This window comes from Hipposideros armiger, unplaced genomic scaffold (assembly GCF_001890085.2).
Source record: "Hipposideros armiger isolate ML-2016 unplaced genomic scaffold, ASM189008v1 scaffold_202, whole genome shotgun sequence".
In the NCBI taxonomy this organism is placed as follows: domain Eukaryota; kingdom Metazoa; phylum Chordata; class Mammalia; order Chiroptera; family Hipposideridae; genus Hipposideros; species Hipposideros armiger.
The window spans coordinates 1,098,299-1,120,699 of NW_017731552.1; the positions used below are offsets into that span (position 1 = coordinate 1,098,299).

At 53.0% G+C, this 22,401-nt stretch overlaps 2 protein-coding genes across 4 annotated transcripts; one reads left to right on the forward strand and one right to left on the reverse strand.

Moving 5' to 3' along the window:
- Positions 1-56: 56 nt before the first annotated feature.
- Positions 57-13,278, reverse strand: STAP2 (signal transducing adaptor family member 2). 3 transcript variants are annotated; one of them, XM_019653445.1, is made up of 14 exons: positions 13,197-13,278; positions 8,001-8,150; positions 5,578-5,649; positions 5,315-5,437; positions 4,279-4,335; positions 3,525-3,625; positions 2,878-3,012; positions 2,359-2,428; positions 2,165-2,267; positions 1,965-2,039; positions 816-968; positions 627-728; positions 470-544; positions 57-217 (listed from the first exon to the last, which is right to left on the reverse strand). In XM_019653445.1, the coding sequence occupies exons 2-14, from the start codon at positions 8,100-8,102 to the stop codon at positions 75-77; spliced, it is 1,311 nt and encodes a 436-aa protein (XP_019508990.1). In that variant the 5' UTR covers positions 8,103-8,150; positions 13,197-13,278; the 3' UTR covers positions 57-74. The 3 variants fall into 3 exon arrangements, with proteins under 3 accessions (XP_019508990.1, XP_019508992.1, XP_019508991.1); XM_019653447.1 differs by lacking the exons at positions 8,001-8,150; positions 13,197-13,278 and adding an exon at positions 5,797-6,633; XM_019653446.1 differs by lacking the exons at positions 816-968; positions 13,197-13,278 and having other exon boundaries at positions 8,001-8,371.
- On the forward strand, positions 13,160-22,163 carry MPND (MPN domain containing). The gene is made up of 13 exons (XM_019653444.1): positions 13,160-13,242; positions 13,317-13,585; positions 14,162-14,398; positions 16,812-16,944; positions 17,423-17,507; positions 17,695-17,791; positions 18,092-18,164; positions 18,245-18,318; positions 19,575-19,743; positions 19,868-19,938; positions 20,097-20,186; positions 20,965-21,057; positions 21,891-22,163. Exons 1-13 carry the CDS (start codon positions 13,236-13,238, stop codon positions 21,975-21,977), a joined length of 1,485 nt encoding a protein of 494 aa, XP_019508989.1. The 5' UTR covers positions 13,160-13,235; the 3' UTR covers positions 21,978-22,163.
- Positions 22,164-22,401: the final 238 nt, after the last annotated feature.

A 22,401-nucleotide genomic window follows, 5' to 3' on the forward strand; every position in this document is an offset into this window, starting at 1 on the left:
GGCAGACATCTGATGGATCCTTCATGGGCCCCCAAAACCAAGTCACACACATAAGCTCTGGGGTCACTTGAGTTTTAATTCTGGGAGGAGGGATTCGCCTGACTGATGTGCCATGCTCTGAGATTGGCCCGCTGATCTTCAGCGAGCCCAGCTGAATGTTCCAGTGCCCGCCGCTTCTGTAGTTTCTCTTCCAGCTCTGCTGTGACATCGGCCAACCCTGGAGGGCAGGGGGGGTACCCGAGGCTTCAGCTGCACCAGGGATCCCCAGTCCATGCTGCACCCACCCCACATCCACCCAGGACAGGCTGCAGAATGTGTGGGGCCCAGTGCATGAGGAATTTTGAGATGGAGACAGCAGAACATTAAATCAAGTGCAGGCCCTTTGGAGTGTGCGGTCCTGTGTGACTGCACATGTCACATGCCCATGAAGCCCCTCTTGCATCGACTCCCCTCCTCCCAGGTCCCTTACCTGTTGTGGGGAAGAAAGCCTGTGCTGAGCTGACAGCCAGCTTCTTGGCCAGGCCACCAGGAAGGCCTCTGGGCTCTGGAGAAGACAGATGAAAGCTGAGACTGGCCCTCCACTGGATGAGGGAAGGGTTGGGGGGTTGGGGAGGAGGCTCCCCTACCTGGCTTGGGCGCAGTGGGTGGCTTTGGAGGCTTTGCCTGAACCTTTGGGGCTGCGGGACACTTCTTGGGCTTCAGGACTATCAGCCGACCGGTGGAAGGCACTTCATGAACAAACGTATGGCGTGTCAATCCAGCTGTGAGCCTGCTCCCCCTGCCCCTTTTCTCAGCCACCCCCAGTCCCCACCCACCGTCCCCATTCACGTAGTCAGCATCTGGGGCATCTCCAATGGGAGTCACGTAGTTCTCATCCGGGTTTGGTAGCGGGGGCAGCTTGTCCTGGCTGGACACAGGTATGATGGATGTGGGAGATGGCTGCCTGGGGCCACCAGCATGTATGGGACCTGGTGGGAAACTATGGTCACTTTTGGGACCCACATGGTTCAGGAACAACTCAAGGTGGGTCTGTGTGCCCATGAGTGGGAGTGTATGTGTACATGCCCTGTGCGTGTGTCTGTGCATGTGCCCATTTTTAAGTCTGTGTTTGTGTCCCTGTGTAGCATAAATATGTACACTGGATGAATTTACATAAATTGATTATATGTAAATATGTGTATATGCATGGATGCTAAGATCTGTGCTTGGGTACTTGACTATTGGTGTGTACATGCATGTGTCTATAAATGTCGGAATTTGTGCTGTGAGTGGATATATGTGCATTTGTGTGTGCACACGTGATTGTGGCTTGAGGTATGTATATGTGTGCTAGATGGGACTGGAATCATGACACGTAGTCATGCATGTGTGGAGCCATTGTGTACATGGGTGTCTTGTTTACATATGGGCTTCTGATTATGCAGGGGGACACAGTCCATGTTGGTGATTGTGGCGTGTGTGTATGTGTACATACATGTCTGTTGTGAACATGGGGCCCCCAGCATCTGCCCAGCCCAGGACGGATCATACTGCTTCCAGCCTCTTCCGCTCCAGAAGCTGGGCTGCCTTCCATCCCTTTCCGAACACCCACCCCAATTTCCTATATCTGGGTAGTTCATATTCCAGGCATACCCTGTGTGCCCCTCATTGCCCGTCACTACCTACTGAAATACTTGGAGGCTTTCAGGAAACACCCCTCCTCGGTATATCTTCCCCCTACTCTGCCCCCTTTTCTCCCCAACTCTAGGCCCTGCCCCAAACCCAGGTTCCATTAAAGAGGCCTGGGAGTGTCTGTGTCCAGTTGTGTCTGCACCCTCCACAACCTGGAAGTTCCCAAAGGGCAGGGTCTGGGAAATTTCTGGGTCCCTGCAACTATGGGTACAAGATTGGGCACAGGAGGCACCATGTGGGTCCTAGTCTTTCCCTCCTGGGTCCCAGCGGCGGCAGTGGGAAGGGGGCGTCACCTGGGCTGGGGACAGCAGGGACCGAGGGTATCGCCCACAAATTCTCTCCGTTCTCTTTATCCGCTTCCACGTAGCCTAGAACAGAGAGGAATGCCTGGAGGAGGCGCGGCGGCCAGGCGCTGACCCAAGGGTGTCCCCGACGGGGCGAAGGTGAGAGAGGCACAGGCTGGGCCCTGTGGGTCCCTTGAAGCCTCACCCACCTAGCACCTTCTCATAGTCCTCGTCCAGTAGGAAGGGCACCAGAGCCTTCTTGGTGTGCGACACGAAATAGTTGACCACTGCGTCGAGTGAGGCGCAGGAGAACTGGGGATGGATGGGGGACCGGTTAGAGCCGCTGGGGAAGGGGCGCGCAGATCCCGCCAGTGTGTTCCTGAGACCCTGGCCCATCGCTCACCGGCTCCTCCACGTCGATCACGTACGTAGGACCCTCGCGCTTCACCTTGTAGTGCCGAATCACCGGCGTTCTGCACAGGCAGTGGGCAAGTGGGGGGCCTGGCTCAGGCCAAGGAATAAATACTCCAACCCCTTGTCCTGTCTCCGCCTCCACTGAGGGCCGAACCTCCCTTCACTCTTCCCTGCACACAGGAAAGACCCTGCCCCTTGCCCTGGCGCTGCTCCCAGGGGACCATGCCGCGTTGTACTCCACCCCCAGGGAAGGCCCCCCGTCCTTCCTGGCTCCGCCCCTGGCTTCTGAGAGCACTATCGATGTGACCCCCACCAATGACCCTACTCCGGGGCGGGGCCAACCTCAGGATCCCATGCCCCTGGCCCACCGCCGAGTTCTCCCTTGTTCTGGCTTCGACTCTGTCCCGAGGCTGACTCGCTCTAGGATCTGATTCCGCCTCTACATCTGACCATTCCCCCAAATACAACCCTATTTCGATCTCCCGGCTCCGGAGCTGCGCATGCGCACCCGTTGAGCGTCTGGCGCGTGGTGACCGACACACCGCCCGCGCCGTCCCCGCTGGGCCGCAGCAGCAAGTTCCCGCATTCTGGGTAGCGTTCCAGGAGCAGTTGCGCCTCCAGCCGGCTCACCTTCAGGAAGCACCTAGGGCGGGCCGCATCACTCACACAGGACAGGCTCCGTTCCCCTTCCCCAGAAACCCAGAACGCCCTCCCGTACGTAACCCCGCCCCTGGACACTCAGCCACGCCTCACCCATAACCCCGCCCCTGAACACCCAGTTACACCCTACTGCTTATAAACCCCGCCCTGGGCCACGCCTTCTAGGCACCTAGATCTGCCCCTGGAGACCCAACCTCTTTCCCTAAGCCCAGGTCGCCCTACCTGAGACCCTGCTCTGCCCCCCAGAACCAGGTTCTTTCTCTGGAGGCTCAGTCCAGTACTCCAGGCACATAGACCCTCCCCTGGAGGCCCAGACCCACCCTCAGGCACCTAGACCTGCTCCCAAACTCCAAGTCCAGCTCCCAGCATGGGTCGTAATCCCAGATGCAGCCCTGTACTCAATTTAAGACCCAATGGCCAGAGATCCTACTCATAGCCCAACCTCAGCCCCACACCCCCCTTCCTGGAGCCCCTCAGGCCAGGAGGGACACTCACGAGGGAATTACGAGGGAGCGGCGCACCTCCTCTTTGGCCAGGGCCTCAGCCATCATGTACAGGTGTCCAGGTAGCAGGATCAAGTTGAATGGAACACGGAGCTGAGGGACGACCGGGGGCGCGTCAGGGAACAGGCATCTGTGCCCATGTCACACACGGGCAAACTGAGGCCAGAATGCAGACAGGGGCCAGGATGAGAACCTGGGTCTGGGAGCCTCCCTACACTTTCAGAGGCTTCAGAGAGAGACTTCGCTGATGGGGAGGAGGACAGAACAGATGTTAGAATGTAGAGTTTTAAAACTCTACAGGCTGCAGGGGCCTGGTAGGGAACAAATAAGTAAAATAGATATCAGGAATGTTGACTAAAACTGGTTTTTGTGGGTTTTTTCCTATTTTTTTTTTTAGCTGAGCCATCCTGCCACCTCTTGGCAGCTCAGCAGCAGCTCAGCTCGAGCTGGGACTCAAACTGCTGTTGCTCAGAGTTCGCACTCTTGAGTGAGCTGTTAACCAACTGAGCCACTGGGCCGGCCCTTAACACTGGATTTTAAGTGATGGCAGCTAATTTAAAAAGTTTTACCACTTTGTTGGCAAAACAAAAGATGTTTATGGGCTACATAGGTCTCATTTTGAGACCATACTGCTATACTCTAGAGAGGCTTGTTTGGGTAATGAAGGATGGAAAGAAAAAAAGAGGATTTCTGAGAAGGTTTAGAGGTGAATGAGAGAGAGAGGGACAGAGGGCAACCACTCTGACCTCCACCACCGTCAGGATGAAGCCCTTCCACATCTCCCGAGACTCCAGGCTGTCTACCTAGGGAGGGAAAGAAAAAGTCCACATTGATGAGCTTCATTCTATTCATCTATGAAATGGGAGTGAGGAATAACAGTCCCTGTTTCCAAGGGCTATTTGGACAATTAAATGAGTTAGGACAGGTTAATTTAGGATGATGTCTGAATATAAGTCCTTAGTAATGTGGCATGTTATTCTTTAATGTTATTACACCAACATTTAGAAGAACATAAGTCATTTTATGTATCTCCTATGTTCTAAACCCTCCCAGGGTTCCCACCTTTCTCAAGGGAGAAGCCCAACTCCTCTCCATGGGCCACAAGGCCCTACACAACCTGCCCCCATCCCCTCCCTGCCCTCACCTCCTCCCTCTCCCTAACTCACTCTGATCCAGCCACATGAGCCTTCTTACTGTTGCTCCAATACACCAGGCACACCTGTCTCAGGACCTTTGCATGTGCTAGTCCCACTGCTGAAGAGCTATTTCACAGACATCTACACTGCTGGCTCCCTTCCTTCCGTCAGGTCCTCAGTAAGGTCTTCCCTGATCATACCTTTTAACATTGCATTCCTTCTCCCTTAGCAGTTGTCTCCCTAGCATCTACTGCCATGTGACACTCCATATATTTTACACATTTATATTGTTGATTGTGTGTTTTCACCACTACTGTAAACTCCACAAGGGCAGGGATTTTTAATTGTCTCTTCAGTGGTGTGCAACTAGAAGAGGGTCTGGCACACAGTAGGTGCTCACTAATGTTTGTTGAAAGATTGAATGATGGCAGTGATGGTCTCTGTGGATCAGATCTTGTTCTTGGCACTTTACACATATTATCCCATTTTGCAGTTGAGGAAACTGAGGCCCAGAGAGGTCAAGTGACTTGCCCAGTGTCACCAACCCAGTGATAAACTCTATGTGACTCCATGCCAGTGTGTGTTAATGATGGGTGTGATGGGGAAGGAGGGTCTCCCACCAGCTCCCCCACCCCAAAGGACCTACCTTGAACTTGATCTCCTGGTTCCGGAGGACCAAGTTGAAACGGGTGCCAGGTTCATGGGATGTCCCCCAGGGAGCTTCATCTGTGAGTTTCACAAATGTTCCAAGGTCTAGCTTCTCCATGTACTGGGAGCACAGAAGTGGAAGTCTGAGCACCAGGCCTGTGGTCCCTCAGGTCCCCTGGCCTGGCCACACCATCTACACCTTCTGCTTGGTCCCTGGGGTCAAGTATGGGCCAACTCTTGAGCCCTCATTCCCATCCTTACCTGGGAGTCCCGATTGCTATTGTAGAAATAGAGAGTGAGGCCCTGGAGGCCAGTCCAGAACTTCTTATAATCCTGGGGACCAGAGGTGGAGAAAGAGAAGGATGTGAGGTGGCAAACGGGATACCTCCAACCTACCCACTCCTGTCTCAGGACCTTTGCATTGGCTGTTCTTTCTGCCTGGATGCTCTCCCCAGATCTTCATATAGTTTCCTTTATTACCTGCTTTGGGTTTTTCAACAAATATTGCCTTCTCAGGGAGGACCTCTCCACGCATGGCCCAGCCTCTGGGGATCTGTTATTCTCCGAGAAAGGACCAAAGGGAGCCTTGATGGGACAGGGGACCCAGAGCAGTCCCCCAATTTATGGAGGGGGAAGCTATAGGAGTGAGTTGAGCTAACTGGATTTATGATGTTCCACCCATCCATTCAACCACCCATCCATCTACTGAGCCATCCACCCATCCATTTACCCACCCATACACACATACATACATCCCCCGTCCCGTTATCCACATCATAAATATTTACTGGCATATCCTAGGTGCCAGGCCCAGGGATAGGTGCTGAGTCTATATAGTCTCAAAATTCCACAAGGTTCTGGACTTTAGGAGATTTTCAGATTCAGGATTTCCTCCAGGATTCTGAATTCTAAATGTCCTAACTCTCTGGAGGTCCAAGAGGCTGATACAGCTCAGACTGTAAGATTCTGGGGGATTTTTCACCAAATGTTCCCTGAGCACCTACTCTGCAACCAGTTCTCTTGCAGGCAGAAAAAACAAGGGGGACGTGACTTCTGTTTCTAAATAGATCATGTGCCAGAGAATAGAGAAAGCACAGATACTAAAATCCTCTAGAAAAGAGAAACCAGGATCTCTGAGAAGGGACAGACCCTGGGCCATGAGATCACAGAGGAGGAGAGCAGCCCTCCAACTAGAAAATCTGGGAAGACTTCCTGAAGGAGGAGGCACTTTAATTAGTCTGTAATGATAATGCAGAGTGCTTATATTGAGAGCTACCATCCATTCATCAATCAATCCATTCATCCATCCACTTATCTACCCACCCACATATCCACCCACCCATCTACTTACCCACTTATCCATCCATCCATCCCTCCACGTATCTACCCACACACACACACATCCATCCATCTGTTCGTCCATCTATCCACCCACCCATCTGCCCATCCATAGATAGCTACATCCATACATTTAACTAACACTTACTGAGTACCTACTATGTGTCCAGCACTGTTCCAGGCACTCTGAATAGAGCAATAAGTGATTAAACTCAGTATGGTCAGAACTACTTTGTCATGCACTGGCTATGTGCCATTGGACAAGTTATTTAAGGTCTGTGCCTCAGTTTCCCCACCTATAAAATGGCAATACTAATGGTACCCACCTCAGAGACTGTTGTGAGAACTGGGCGGATTAATACATGTAAGGCACCAGTGCTTGCCCTGAATCAGGTCTGCTGAGGGCTACCCCTCTGCTGTAACCATGACTATGGCCCTATTCTACCCGTTTTATAGTAGAGAAAACTGAGGCACAAAGATGGAGAGTCATTTGTATAAGGCTTGGGAGTCAGGAAGGCATGGAGTGGGGATGTGAACCTGGGTCTCACACTCTGGGGCCCACGGTCTTTCTTAATAACTGTGATCTGCTGCCTCTAGATGCTTTCTAGGCTGGGATGGGGGGATTTAGGTGCATAGAGACACAAGGAAAGGAGAAGGGAACTGCAATGACAAAGGCAGGGAGGTGGGCAGGGAAAGCAGTAGGTGGTTGGTTTGGATTACAGTAGAAGATGAATGAATATGGGGAGTGGTGGGGGCAGGGGGATGGAGAGACAGGGCCTTAGTGGGAAACCAGGGGCTGGGCTTTATTCTGAATAAGACACGCACACGCACACACACGCGCACACGCTCACGCACTTGCACACACACGCATTGCTCCTGTGGCCAGTATCTGGTCCTGCCAAATGTGGCCCCCAACAGCTCTTACTGTCCCCACATGCAACTGTCCTGATTTTGTCCCCTGCAGCTGAGGTTCACAAAGTTACTTCAGGGCTGGGGGAAGAGGAACTAATCAATTTAATTCCCCACTTCCTGGAGGAAGTCCCTGATCCTGTTTGTGTTCTACAGACAGGAGAGACTGAGACAGAAAGACTGAGACGAGAGAGGCATATGGAGACAGACAGGGAGAGACAAAGAGAAAGAGATCAAATAAGTCAGAGACACAGAGAGAGAGAAACAGAGGCAGACAGATGGGCAGAACCCTTCCCAGCCCCCAGCCCATGCCCTGCCCCATCCAGCACCCATCTCGCAGTACTTGGCCAGGGGAGACGCAGGTTCAGAGAGGTGCCTCACCTGCTCGGCTGGCTGCTCAGCAGTGCCCGGCTCCCTGCCCCGCTGCCCCCCATTACCTGGTCATAGGGTCCTTTCTTCTCCAGAAAGTTCTCATAGTAGTGTGAGGGCAGGGAACACTTGGGCTTGGGGATGCGGGGTGGGCTCAGGGTAGAGGCCATGACTGCCCGGGTCTTTGGCCAGCCTTTCCCTCCAGTGGGCACCTCAGTCTGGGCGAGGAAGCAGAGAAACAGGTTCCAGGGGAATTTCCTGTCTTCTCTCTGCTCCCGAGGTCCCTCCCCTGCCAGTGCTGGGCGGGGGCTGGGTTGGGCAGGTCCAGGGTTCCCTAGGGAAATCCTGGCCTCTCTGGTCTCCCCAAGATTCAGGAAGCTGCGCTGGAGTCATGGAATGGAGGTGGGAGCCACAGGAGGCTTTCAGTGTGGAGCAGAGACTGGGCAGACGGCTCACCAGGAGGGAGGTGCTTCAGCAAAGGCTTGGAACTGAGAAAGGAAGGAGTATGGTGCCGGAATGGCTAGGGAGTGTGACAAAAGAGGACACAACAGGAAAATAACATGAAGGCCTGAAATGCTCATCAAGCTGCCTGGACATTAGAATAATCTTGCCTATATCTACCCCCAAATCTTGCTGGGATTCTGATAGTAATTGCACTAAACCTGTATATCAGTTAGGGGAGATGCAACATCTTTACTATGTCAAGTCTTCCAGTCCATGGACATGATCTGTCTCTTCATTTACTTAAATCTTTGATTTCTTTTATCAGTGTTGTGTAGTTTTCAGTATACAAGTCCTGTACCTGTTTTGTCAGGTTTATATCGAAACATTTTTTTTTTTGAGCAACTATTAACGGCGTTGTATTTTTAATTCCAATTTTCACATATTCATTGCTATTATACAGACATGCAATAGATTTTTGTATATTGATCTTGTATCCTACAACCTTGCTGAACTAGCTCATTTATTGGGTTGTCGGAAAAGTCATGACGTATTTTTTGTTTTTCGTTGCAAAATGCGTCATGACTTTTCCGACAACCCAATATTATTGCTGGGGGAGTTGTACGTTTCTTGAGATTTTCTATGTAGACCATCATGTCATCTGCAAATTGGGCTAGTTTTATTCCTCCCTTTCCAATCTGTCCACCTTTTATTTCTTTTTCTTGCCTTATTGCTCTGGCTAGAACTTCCAGTACTATATTGAATAAGAATGATGAGAGTGGATATCTTTGCCTTGTTCCCAATCTTAAGGGGAAAGCATTCCATCTTTAACCTGTAAGTATGATGTTAACTGAAGGTGTGTAGATACTCTTCACCAAGCTGAGGTGGTTTCCCTCTGAGGTAGTTTGCTGAGGGTGTTTATGAGTGAGTGCTGAATTTTGTCAAGTGCCTTTTCTGGATCTATTGATATGACTGTGTGACGTTTCTTCTTTAGCGAATGTATTTGTTTTCTATGGCTGCTATAACAAGTTATCATACATTTAGGGGCTTAAAACAACACAAATGTATTATCTTACAGCTGTGTAGGTTAGAAGTGCTACATGGATCTCCCAAAGCGAAAATCAGGGTGTTCACAGAGCTTCGTTTCTTGCTGGAGGCTCAAAGGATGAATAGTGCCTTTTCCAGCTTCTAGAAGTTTCCCACATGCCTTGGTTTATGGTCTTGTTTCTTCATCTACAAAGCCAGCTATGCAGGTAGAATCCTCACATTATGTAAGTCCAAACTTCTTCCACCATCACCTCTTTCTGACTCTCTTCCACTTTTAAGGACCCTTGTGATTACATTGGGACAACCTGGATAATCGAGGATCATCTCCTTATTTTAAAAACAGATGATCAGCAACTTTAATTCCATCTGTAACCTTAAATTCCCTTGTCCAGCTAACCTGACATGTTCACAGATTCTGGGGATTAGCACCGGGACATCTTCAGGGAACCGTTATTCTGTCCACTACAGCCTGTTAAATACGGTGGATGACACTGATTTTTGAATAAGGAACCAGCCTTGCATCCTGGAATAAACTTCACTAGGTCATGGTGTATAATGCTTTTTATATATTGCCAAATTTTATTTCCTAATATTTTGTTAAGGATTTTTGCATGTCCATTTATGAGGGATATGGTCTGTAGTTTTCTTTCTTTGGACCATCCTTATCTGGTTTTAGTATCACAGTAATTAATGCCAGCTTCATCAAATGAATTGGGAAGTATTCCCTCTTCTTCAATTTTCTGGAAGAGGTTATATAAAAGTTGTGTTAATTCTTCTTTGAGTCTTTGGTGGAATTCTTCATTTGGACCTGGTGATTTCTTTTTTTGGAGTTTTTGTTTTTTTTTAAGATTTTTATTGGGGAATTGGGGGGATGGGAACAGTGCTGGGGAATTGGGGGAAGAGCTCAGACAAGTTGCTGTCGTTTTGTTCTTCAGTCTAGTTGTGGAGGACGTTGCTTCACTGGCTCAAGTTGGCACCATCATTGCGCTCTTCCCGGGCGAGGCAGATCAGTCACCGGCTTCTGGAGGCCGCTCACTGCGGCTGCTGGCCGCTCACGCTGGCTGCTGGCTACACACGGTAGCCCATGGCAACCCACTGCCACAGGGGCTGCAGCCTACGCTGTCGCCGGCGACTTATGGCATCCCAGCTCCAGGTTGAGCTGTTGTTCAGCATCTTAGCTGTAGAGGGCAGTGTCACTGGCCCTCATATGTGGGATCTGAACCAGGGCCCTCTGGCATCCCAAGCCAGTTCTTAACCATCGCACCACTCGGCCGGCCCCTTTTTTTTGGAGTTTTTAAATTGCACAGTCAATATCCTTAATGGCTAGGGCCGGCCGAGTGGCTCAGTAGGTTGAGTGCAAGCTCTGAGCAACAGGGTCACTGGTTCAATTCCCACATGGGCCAGTGAGCTGCGTCCGAGCTGAGCTGCCGCTGAACTGCCAGCAGATGGCAGGATGACTCAGCTGGTGAGAGCATGTGCTCCTAACAACAAGGTTGCTGGTTCGACTCCCTCATGGGATGATGGGCTGTGCCCATCTGCAACTAAGATTGAGCACGGCACGTTGAGCTGAGCGGCCACGAGCTGCCGATGGGCGGCCGGATGGTGACTGGACTTGGAGCTGAGCTAGCTGCGCCCCCCACAACTAAGATTGAAAGACAGCAACTTAGCTGTTCCCCTTCCCCAATTCCCCAATAAAAATCTTAAAAAAAAATCCTTAATGGCTAGAGGGCGAGGCTGCTTGGACTTTATACACGTAGCAAAAAATAGCCTTTGGAATCCAATGGAGAACTGTGTGACTGGGCAATCTCTAATAAAATCGATAACAATACCCACCATAAAGGTGTGCCATAAATGGTAATAAGGTCACAGGTTAGTTTTTTTTTTTGTTTTTAAAAGATTTTATTCGGGAATTGGGGAAGGGGACAGTGTTGGGGAATTGGGGAAGGGAACATTGTGTTTTTCCAGGACCCATCAGCTTCAAGTCAAGTTGTCGTCTTTCAATCTTAGTTGTGGAGGGTGCAGTTCAGCTCCAAGTCCAGTTGCCACTTTCAATCTAGATGGGGGGAGGAAGGGGCGCAGCCCACCATCCCATGCGGGAATTGAACCGGCAATCTTGATGTTAAGAGCATATGCTCTAATCAACTGAGCCATCTGGCCACCCAATTAGTTTTAATTATATTTATCAAAGACAATAGGGGGCCATAGAAAGATTTAGAGCAGGGAAGGAGGTGGTCATAGTTGCATTTTAGAAGATCCCTCTGAGGCTAAGGTAGAAGAGGAACAGAGTGAGGGGTAAGTATGGAAGCCTGAGGCCCAAGGAGATGGTCAAGGTCCAAGTGGGAGAGGCTGGAGGTCTGGACGCGGGTTTTGCAAGAGTCAGGTGAAAGTGGGCAAGAGCATGGGAGAATAAACAGAGTTTGGGGGCTGGGCAATGCCCAGTTGGTGGCTGGAACGCGGTGGGTGTTTGGGGAATTTACAAAGGAGGCTTGAGATGGATAAAAAGAATAATAACTCACTTTTATCCAGGTCTTACTGGATGTCAAGCCCTGGTCCTTAAAGTGGAATAATTATCCCCACGGGGAAAGAGGTGGAGCCACTTGGCCAAGGTCAGAGAGCACGGAAGTGGTGAAACAGGATTCCCAGTCAGGTCCAGTCTAATTTCAAACCACCCTGGCTGGAAGCCCCAGCCCCCAATGTCCTGTACCCTCTTCCTGACTGGGGTCCCGGTAAACCCATCCGTGGCTGAGCCCAGGCAATGGCTCCCCACAGCTTGGAAAAAACCCCACCCCGGGCTTTCAGCTTAGTGGAGGCTGGGGAGTATCGGGGCTGGGAGGTGGCGCTGCACTACGAAGTAAAGGTCCCAGGACAGGGGCCTGGAACAAAATACAGGGCTGCATTCAGCCGAAGTACCAACAGCCGAGCTCCGCCCACGTGTCCGGGCGCTCTGAGGGTGTGGCCGCATCCAAGGGGTAGGTTTTGACCCAGGAATTGATTGGCTGGCTGGAGACCAAACCCTACAACTGATTGGATATGTGAAGCAGAAACCTCCTGCTGATTGGGCGAGAGGGGCGGCTGCCCAATGGCTTAGTTGAGTTCGGCGATGCAGCAGCTTAACACTGATTGGTTAGAAAGAATTAAACGGCTACTGCTTATTGGATAAAGATTAAATAACACTCCTATAATTGGTTGGTATACTCTGCTCTGGTCCAATCGTGCAATTAGCCGGGGCAGAGGAGGATGGAAATTAACTCCTTAGAGACTGTTTCCCGGCTTGGGCGCTTTAGATTTGTGGCGCCCGGCGGCTTACGCGTTCTGGCCCGAAGCCCCAGGGAGCAGTGGCTAATTCTCCTGGGCCTCAGCTTCTCCCCCGGTCCCAAGGCCGAGACCTGTGGGTCCCTCAAGAACGGTGGCCGCGGACTTCAGTTTCCCCGCTGGTCCTAGCGGGCTGAGCTCCCGCGACCCCTAGTCCCAGGTTTTTCAGTCCTATAGGTGTTGGCATCTGGTGGAGCCACTAATTCTCTGAAAGCAGAAGTCCCGGGCCTTAGTTTCTCCATGAGCTCTCGGTTACCATCGCCCTCCCATAGAGAGTGGCCTCAGGCCTCAGTTTCCCGAATTTCCCCGGAGAGCTCAGCCCCCGATTCCCTGTCACAAGGGCGCAGGCCCGTGCCTCAGTTTCCCCGCTCGCACTAGAGGGCCGACTCCCCACCCCCGCCCACCGGCGGCAGCCAATGGCTGGGGCTTCCCCACACACACGGGGGCGGAGCCGCGTAACTTACCGAGAAGAAAGAGCGGGCGTGGCTCTGGGCGGAGCGGCCATGGCAGGTACCGTGGGCCTGGAGGGGTGGCTGGACGAACTGAGGGCGCGCGGCCCCGCTGCAGCTTCTCGCTGCCCACAGCTCCGGAGCCGCTGTCCCCGGTAGGTGGCGTGGGCGAGGAGGCGCCAGATGAGGACGAGGACGAAGTGGAGGCCGAGGACCCCGAGCGACCAGCGGGAGCGAGTGGAGCGCGCAGCTGTGGCGGCAGCGGCGGCGGCAGCAGCGGGGCTGGGGCGGGGGGCTGCGGCGGGCCGGGGGCTGCGCTCACCAGGCGCGCGGTCACGCTGCGGGTGCTACTCAAAGACGCGCAGCTGGAGCCTGGCGCCGGGGTGCTGTCTATCTACTACCTGGTGAGTGCCCCCCAAACTCCATCCCATCCTGGCTGGGGCAAGAAGGGGAAACTGAGGCCCGGAGAGGACACTAATAGTATCCTACTCTGTGAAATGGGATGTTTTCTCCCATGGGGTTGTATGAGGATTAAATGAATAAAGCGCTCAGCAAGTTGCCTGCTACACAGTAAGTGCTTTGTGTTTGCTGTTATTACTATTACTGTTATTGTTGTTCGGTTTGTGAATGGTGCAGTTTGTGAACTGAGCACTTGCTGGGTGCCAGGCTGTATGTTGGGTGTTGGGGACACAGTACTGATTAAAACAGACCCGGTCCCCCCGCTTTGGGGGCTCACAGTCCCGTGAGGGGAGGGAGGGATAGACACATAACTGGACAGTTTTGATTCAAGCTGATCAGGACTGTGACAATGGACATACAGGTACTGGGAGGCATCTAAGATGGAAGGCTTCCTGGAAGGGTGCTGTAGTAGGAAGTGGGTGCCAAGCTCTGGGAGCAGCATGGGATCAGGGAGGACTTCCCAAAGGAGGGGTCTTGGTAGGTACCAGGTCCTGGGCCCAGCCAGCCCACTGTCGTTGCAGGGGAAGAAGTTCGTGGGGGACCTGCAGCCAGATGGGAGGATTGTGTGGCAGGAAACGGGGCAGGTGTTCAACTCCCCCAGTGCCTGGGCCACCCACTGCAAGAAGCTGGTGAACCCGGCCAAGAAGTCGGGCTGTGGCTGGGCCTCTGTCAAGTACAAGGGCCAGAAACTGGACAAGTACAAGGCTGCCTGGCTCCGGCGACACCAGCTCCATGTGCCTGCAGCTGCCGCTGATGAGGTGCGTCCTTCAGCTTCCTGCAGCAAGCCGTCCTTGATTCATTGTCAAATAGGAGTGCCCAGAGAGAGGACATTGGAGCTGGAGCCTAGAGGGATGAGCAGGAATTTGTAAGAGCCAGATGAAGGGGAGAGCTTTCCAGAGGGAGGGAATGGCCTATGCAAAGCCATGTAGGCACAAAGCAATACATTCTGCTTAGAGAACCATGATTAGCTGATGCAGCCAGAGGTTCAGATGTGTTGCGTAGCTCAGGGGGCTGGAGACATTGGCAGGGACCAGATCTGGAAAGGTCTTGAATACCATGATAATCATAGATGTTTCTTGAATGTTCACCAGCTGGGTGAACTTGGCCAAGGACCCTCTCTGGGTTGTTGGTCTTCATCATATGTAAAATGGAAATGATAACAGTTCCATGTGTATAAGACTTATTTAGATAGAGAGGATATACGTGTATATACCTGGCTGGTAAGTCTGAAATCTGTAGGGCTGCAGGCAGGCTGGAAACTCAGGCAGAAGTTGATATTGCAGTCGTGAGGCAGAATGCCTTCTTTTCTGGGAAACTTCAGTTTTTGCTCTTAAGGTCTTTCAACTGATGGGATGAAGCCCACCCACATTATCACAGGTAATCTTGACTGAAAATCAGTTTATTGTAGATGTGAAGCACATCTACCAAATGCCTTCACAGCAATACCTAGACTAGTATTTTATTAAATAAGTGGGTACTAGAGCCTAGCCAAGTTGACATATACAACTAACCTTCCCACCTGGTTATAGGGCCATTCATTCTGCAAACACTTAGTAAATGCCAACTGTGTGTCAGGCCCTGTTCTAGGTGCTGGAGATAAAGCAGAGAAAAAAGAAAAATCTCTACCCACATGGGGAGACAGACAAAGAAACAAAATAAATAAGTCCATCTTATTGTGTGTCTGAAGAAGGGATGGGAGGTGGAGGTGGAGAAATAGAGTGGTCAGGGAAAGCCTCACTGAGAAAGTGACATTTGAGAAGAGAATTAAAAAAGGGGAAGGAGGGAGCCATGAGAGTATCTAGAAAACAGCACATGCAAAGGCCCTGGAGCTGGACCATGCCTGGCGTGTGGGAGGAACAGCTGGGAGGCCTGTGTGGCTGGAGCAGAGTGAGTGAGGGGGGAGAGGGAGGAGGTGAGAGCAGGGATGGGACGGGGGCAAGTCGTGTAGGGCCCTGTGGGCCACGGGTTGGGCTTTTAACCAAAAAAAGTGGAAGATGGGAGCCATGGAGGGCTGGGGGCAGAGGAGGGACTGGACCTGACGCGGGTGTTAACATGCGCCACCTGGTGGCTGCTATGGGGAAGACAGACTGAGGGGACTAGGACGAGGTGACTGTACTAGTCCAGGTGGGCCATTGAGGTGGGGAAGAAGTAGGCAGGTTCTGGCTAATTTTGAAAGTGGACCTGATGGGATTTGCTGATGGAGCAGATGTTGGTGTTAAGAATTTTGTTCTGAGCAAGTGGGTGGAGGGGGTTGCCCTCATTGGAGGTGTGGTGATTTGGGAGGAGGAAATTTGGGGGGACCCTCAGGTGCATGCTGGCTGTATTGAGTATGAGACCCCTGTGAGCCCTCTGCGTGGAGACATCGAGGGGCAGCTAGACCTCTCGTCTGGAGCTTGGGAGCCCCAGGATGGAGACAGAACTGTAGGCATCGTCAGGGCATAAGGCGGGGTTGGAGCCCTGAGAGTGGAAGAGGACTCCTGGAGGGGTGCAGGTTGGGAAGAGACCCCAGGATCCAGCCCTGAGTCACGAGGGAGAGAGTGGGAGGCCAAGGGTATCCTGGAGAGGTGGGAGGGAAGCTGGGTGAGTTTGGGGTCCCTGAGGAGTTCCTGGGGGGTGGGAGGACCTGCCAGGTCAGATGCTGTTAGGAGAGGGAGGAGGATGGAGACTGAGATGTGACTGTTGGGTTTGGACACAGAGGTCACCTTGGCAAAGGAAATTTAGGACAGAGCAGGAGGGGAGGTTATTGAGAGAATTTAATAAAATAATCCATGCAAAATGCATGCTTCTTGCTCAATGGATGGAGCAACAGGGCACATGCTAAATTCTTTGCATGCATTAACTCATTTCACCCTGACGCCAACCCTATTGGACTGGAGGTCATTGTGCTGTTTTACAGATGACCATAGAGCTCAGAGAGGTTAGGACGCTTGTCTTAATTCACACAACTTGTTCAAGATTCAAAAGTGAGAGTCCTCCTCGTGAAGGAACTCAGGCCTTAGCTATGCCAGAGCCTTAGGCCGCCTCTACTCACTCACCCCGTCTAGTGGTCAACTGGAGCAACGACAGGAAATTAAAGCTCAGGCCCGCCAGAGGTCTGGGTGGAACTTGGTGGGGAGGGTGGGGGACACCCAGCTGAGGGTCCCACCGCTGTCTTCACCCCTACCCCGCCAGAGCCCGGCCAGCGAAGGGGAGGAGGAGGAGCTTTTGATGGAGGAAGAGGAGGAGGAGGTTCTGGCAGGGGCCTCCGCGGAGGACAAGAGTCGAAGACCACCTGCTAAGGGCACCTCGGAGCCTGCCCACCCCGGTGAGAGGCGTGGGGGAGGGGAGGAGGCATGGCAGGCGGAGGGCAGAACTCGAGTGCTGGAGGAGGCTGGGGACAGGTCTGGCCTTTCTTGTCCTCAGGGCCCCCAAGATGTCTGGCTGACTTCTTAGCCCCACTGCCAAATTTCACTCTTCGCTGCCTGACTTAAGCTCTAATGCTGGATTTCTTTGCTCCCACTGCCCAATTTCTTGATGTGCTGCCCTGTTTCTTCACCATGCTACCTCATTCCTTTGCGCCCCCAGGCCTGGTTTTCTGAGGTCCTCACCTGATTTCCTGAGCCCATCTGATTTTTAAATCTCTGTCCGACTTGTCAACCTGCCGCCTGATTTCCCAGTCCCTCTGCCTGCTTTTTAAGGCTGCTTCTGGAGTTTTTTCTTTCTTGGCTTGCCCCATCTTCATTTTCCAGTTCCAGGCTGGGGAGGGACTGACGCTGCCTTTTTTCCTTACCCCCACCCTGCAGAGGCCACACCCCCGGGGAAGCGGATGGAAAACAAGATCCGGGTGCCAGTGAGATATTGCATGTTGGGCAGTCGTGACTCTGCCAGGTCAGATACGTCCCATGCCCACCACACTGCCCCCTCCCTGCCTCCAGTTTTTACATGAGCTCTCACCAGCGTGCGGGGAGCAAGAACAGGGGTAGAGTGGGGACAAGGTCTCAGATCCTGAGAGCTGCCTGGAGTGGGGAGCCAGCTTGGGGGTTCCTAAAACCATGGAACCCACTGGCTTTTACAGGAACCCCCACACCCTGGTGGAAGTAACATCCTTCGCAGCCATCAACAAATTCCAGCCATTCAATGTGGCCATCTCCAGCAATGTGCTGTTCTTGCTGGTGAGTGCCCAGCTCCCACCCTCCCACCTTGTCCCTTAGGAGCCAGGGACCCCCAGGCCTGGGCAAGAGGCTGGGGCACCCGGGAGGGAGGGGGATCCCTGTGATGTCAGCTTGGTATTGGTAGGGATGTTGTTTGCTTTGTTCACTATTAGTAAACAGTAAGCACTCAATTAGTGTTTGAGTGAAGGAGGCGGGTGGGCTTGCCCCTGTATATCACAAAGGCCCTGGCCTCAAGGATGGGAGGACGGTGGTGGGGCTGGGTGCAGCCTGAGCATGTCTTCCAATGTCCCTTCTCCTTAGGACTTCCATAGCCACCTGACTCGCAGCGAGGTCGTGGGGTACCTGGGGGGCCGCTGGGACATCAACAGCCAGAGTGGGTATTTGGGGCCTGGTGGGCAAGGGGGTGTGTGGGGCCGGGTTGGATGTCCATACCTGCTCCCCGCCTCTGTGCAGTGCTCACTGTGCTGCGAGCCTTCCCGTGTCGCAGCCGGCTGGGAGACGCGGATACTGCCGCCATGGAAGAGGAGGTGAGGGGGTGCTCTGGATGGGATATTCTGGGGAGGGCTTGGGTGGACATACCGTATTTGCCAGCGTATAAGACGACTGGGCGTATAAGACGACCCCCTAACATTTCCACTCAAAATACAGAGTTTGTTATATACTCGCCGTATAAGACTACCCCCTCTTCCGCACACCTTCCACACACCAAATAAAAGGTAAAACAATATCAGATTTGATTTCAACATTTATATTTATATTCAAATGCTTATGACATGCAGGAAAACTGTCACAAGGCTGTATGTAATCAAACATATACATAAATCGCGATTCGCGATTTTGCGCTATCATACTGGGTGTATGGTCGGCTGTGTGCGATTTTGCGAGTGTGGTAAAATCGCATAACAGCAAAATCGCATAACAGCCGAGCATACACCCAGCAGCGCTGCTGATGCCTGAACGGTATGTGGAATGAAGTGGGCGGGCATCGGGAGGCCACTATGGCACGGGGCAAGCACTATGGGCAGTCTATCTGAAGTGTACCTGGCGTATAAGACGACCCCCCACTTGGAGGCATATTTTTCAGGGCCAAAAAATCGTCTTATACGCCGGCAAATACGGTAGCTGCCCTGGCAACATGTCCTGGGCAGCTAACACAGAGTCAGCGCTATGTGCAAATGATGGTGCAAATGTGCAAATGATTGTGTGTGAGCTCTTGTCCCTGCCTGGCACTTAGTAAAGGCCGGATAAGTATTAGCTGCCATTCTTAACGTTTTTGTAATGGTTCTTAGTATGCGCCTGGCACTGTGCTCAGCGCTCTACACCCACCTTCTTGGCAGCACCACCAGTGTCCCAGCGCAAACCTTTCTCTTCTGCCCGCTCTTGCCTTCACTGGCTGAAGGCATCGGGATTGCCTGTGCCTGCTTAAGTGCACACATATTCACCTAGTTCTTTATTTAGTTATTGAGCGCCAACTGTGTGCCAGGCATTGTTCCTTGAGCTGGGGACACAGCAGGGAACAAAACCTTTTGCCTTTGCTTCATGACAGGTGTTATCTTTTTTGTATTTATTGTAAATGTATTTGTTGACTGTTCCCTCACTGGACTCGGTGAGAGTGGAGGAAGGGTCTGTCTTGGTCACTGCTGTGTCCCCAGGCCTGGTACACAGCAGGCGCTCATTAAGTGTTGCCCACACGTGGGGCTGGATGTGTGGGAGTGGCGGGAGTGCACCGGGGCTAATAGGGCCCCTGCCCACCACAGCCATGCCTCTGCCCCATATATACCAGATATACCAGAGCCTGCTCCTACGGGGCCTGTCCCTGGTGGGCTGGTACCACAGCCACCCGCACATCCCTGCGCTGCCGTCGCTGCAGGACATCGACGTGCAGATGGATTACCAGCTTCGGCTGCAGGGCTCCAGCAATGGCTTCCAGCCCTGCCTCGCCCTGCTCTGCTGTAAGTTCTGGGCTGGGGGCGTGCATACATGGGTGAGTGCCTCCGTACGTGCATATGTGCGTGCGTCGGTTTGCTGGACCACCGCGTCACCCAGGCCCAGCCCCCTCCCACTCTCTTCCCACAGCCCCTTACTATTCTGGCAACCCGGGACCGGAGTCCAAGATATCGCCCTTCTGGGTGATGCCGCCCCCTGAGGTAGGCAGGGCTGCTAGAGGAGGCCAAGGGCCTGACGTGTGGGGTGTGGGCACGGAAGCTTGCAGGGTGGAGTCTGGCATGTGGCGCCCACTGGCCCCTGCCATCAGGGATGGGGGCGCTTAGGTTGGCTGGTGGTAACCAGCCAGTGTCCCCGCCAGCAAAGGCCCAGTGACTACGGCATCCCCATGGACGTGGAGATGGCCTACGTCCAGGACAGCTTCCTGACTAATGACATCCTTCATGAGATGGTGAGCTCAGTCCCGGGTGGGGCGGGCAGGGGCTGAGCGCCCAGCGGGATGCTCAGGACATGGCAGGACTCAGGAAACCAGGGCCCTGGTCAGGCTCCTCTTCTGCAGAAAACCACCTGTGGCTCTCAGGACCAAGTCCCAGGCCCTTGCCGCGGCCCCTCCCTCGCCCACTTGCTCACCCATCTGGCCTCCTACTGTAATTGCTCTGGAACAGCCTAGGGCCTGTGCACCTGACACTGCTTCTCCAAGTGGAGACACATGGAGGACTGCAGGTGCTACCCCGATGGCTTTTTTTTTTTTTTAGCTGAGCCATCCTGCCACCTGTTGGCAGCTCAGCGGCAGCACAGCTCTGCCAGGACTCGAACCGCTGTTGCTCAAAGCTTGCACTCTTGAGCGACCGATGGGTTTTTACACCTATGGTTCAACAAGTGTTTAAAAAACGAGGCTAGTTTGTTACACTTGTGACTTCACAAATCCTATTGCAATGAGACTAAAGCAGGATGTCAGGCCTGCGTGATGTGAAAAATCACATTCCGCGTGCCTCCCTTGGCCTTCGGGGGGGGGGGCGGAGTGTTCAGTTTCCCCGTCCAGGGCCCCCGCATTGCTCCTGGGTGGCACTCTTCAGTGGTCTTTCTCGGGGAGTGGTGCCATCTCTGTGCTGCAGTGGCCTGGAAGCCCCCATGAGCGGCAGCAGCACCTGTCCTGCTCACTGCTGTAACCCCAGTGCCTGGCGCAGGGAGGTGGAGAGGGAGGGGTCCCAACCACCCCTGTCCTGTAGATGCTGCTGGTGGAGTTTTACAAGGGCGCTCCCGACCTTGTGAGGTTCCAGGAGTCCTGGAACCAGGAGCACACCTACCTCGACAAGCTGAAGGTAAAACCAGCCCCAAGTCCCCTGTGAACCCCTCCTAGAGGAACATGGTTCTTGGGGAGCCCCCAAGAATATATCCATGGGCAGCCTCAGAAATACTGATTTCCTAACTTGTTCCGTACAAAAGTATTTCAGCTGGAATTAATGCTAAGAAAAGCCTTGTTTTATCACATGGTTGGGGGTGGAGGATAATCACCATCAAAGTGCGCATGAAAATGTTACAGCCCCGACGACCTTGGACACTTGCACTCTGCGCTGCCCATGGAGCACGGGGAGGGGGTACTTATCTGGTTTAGAGTGTTAAGAGCAGGGGGTGTAGTGAGCTGCACTCCCAGGCCCCACAGGTAGGGCGGCATTTAAATCAGGCTTGTCTGATTTATTTCCTGCTTGAAAGTCATTCTCGGAAGACAACTTCAACTCTGCTTTGCAGGGAAACAGTTTCACATACTTGTTTTGTTTGAACTTAAAAAAAACAAAATGTAACCTGGGCTTAAAGTTGCCCCTGGTCACCTCCCACCTAGCACTGGGAGGGGGTGGCTGTCTGTTGCCTTTGGAGGCCTGGAGCTGGGTGGTCCCTGGCAGGAGGCGTATGTGGGATCCAGGCTGGGGTGAGGGTAGGATTTGGGAAGTACAGATACACCCCCAACCAACATTAGTCAGCTGGGCCTTTGGTTACTCAAGGCTCCTCTTGTTAAAATATTGCTTTAGGGACACTGTGTACTTCAGTCAGGTGAGCCCCTCTGCCAGGAGGCGGCACTTGGGCCTTGGGGGCAGCAGTGGGGGGCCAGGCCAGGGCCTCGGGGCACAGTCCCAAGGTGCAGTCTTGCTTGTTTCAGATCTCCTTGGCCAGCAGGATGCCCAAGGACCAGGGCCTGTGCCATGTGCTGGAGCAAGTTTATAGCATCCTCAAGCAAGGGAGCTGAGGGTGCCGGCCTCTGAGGACCCAGGGGCCTTCTGGTCAGACCGAGTCCCCGCCCCCACCCCTGGTGGCTCTGGGTGAGGGAGGACGGGGTAAAGGACTTCGTTTGTGGCTGCACTGCTGTGTTCCTGTGTAACCAACTGAGTTGTGCGATGGCTGGGGCTCAGGTAATAAAGGAGAAAAGCAAGCAGTTCAGGCATGTGTCGCGCCCTGGGGTGGGGGTCCCCCCCAGCACTCGTCACTGAGAGTGTATGCTGCTGTCTGCATGGTGGCGCATTCATGGAGCTGTGTGTGTAGACGGTGCTGGGCCTGACCCCAGCCTGCCCCTTCCTGGCGCTGTGGCTGTGGGGAGGGGCATCTTGGGGACATACGTCCCACGCTGGTGACCTAGTAAATGACAGCCACCCGTTGTGGGCTCGCTGTGGGAG

What these genes read in the sequence shown, in the direction of transcription:
- STAP2 (XM_019653445.1), bottom strand. Translation starts at nt 8,102, where the DNA reads ATGGCCTCTACCCTGAGCCCACCCCGCATCCCCAAGCCCAAGTGTTCC. An exon ending in AGAAAGGACCCTATGACCAG is followed by an intron (nt 5,650 to 8,000) that starts GTAATGGGGGGC and finishes TCTGGTCCCCAG; the next exon opens with GATTATAAGAAGTTCTGGAC. An exon ending in ACGCGCCAGACGCTCAACGG is followed by an intron (nt 2,429 to 2,877) that starts GTGCGCATGCGC and finishes CTGCCTGTGCAG; the next exon opens with AACGCCGGTGATTCGGCACT.
- MPND (XM_019653444.1), top strand. An exon ending in CTCGGAGCCTGCCCACCCCG is followed by an intron (nt 16,945 to 17,422) that starts GTGAGAGGCGTG and finishes CCCACCCTGCAG; the next exon opens with AGGCCACACCCCCGGGGAAG. An exon ending in GGCAGTCGTGACTCTGCCAG is followed by an intron (nt 17,508 to 17,694) that starts GTCAGATACGTC and finishes TGGCTTTTACAG; the next exon opens with GAACCCCCACACCCTGGTGG.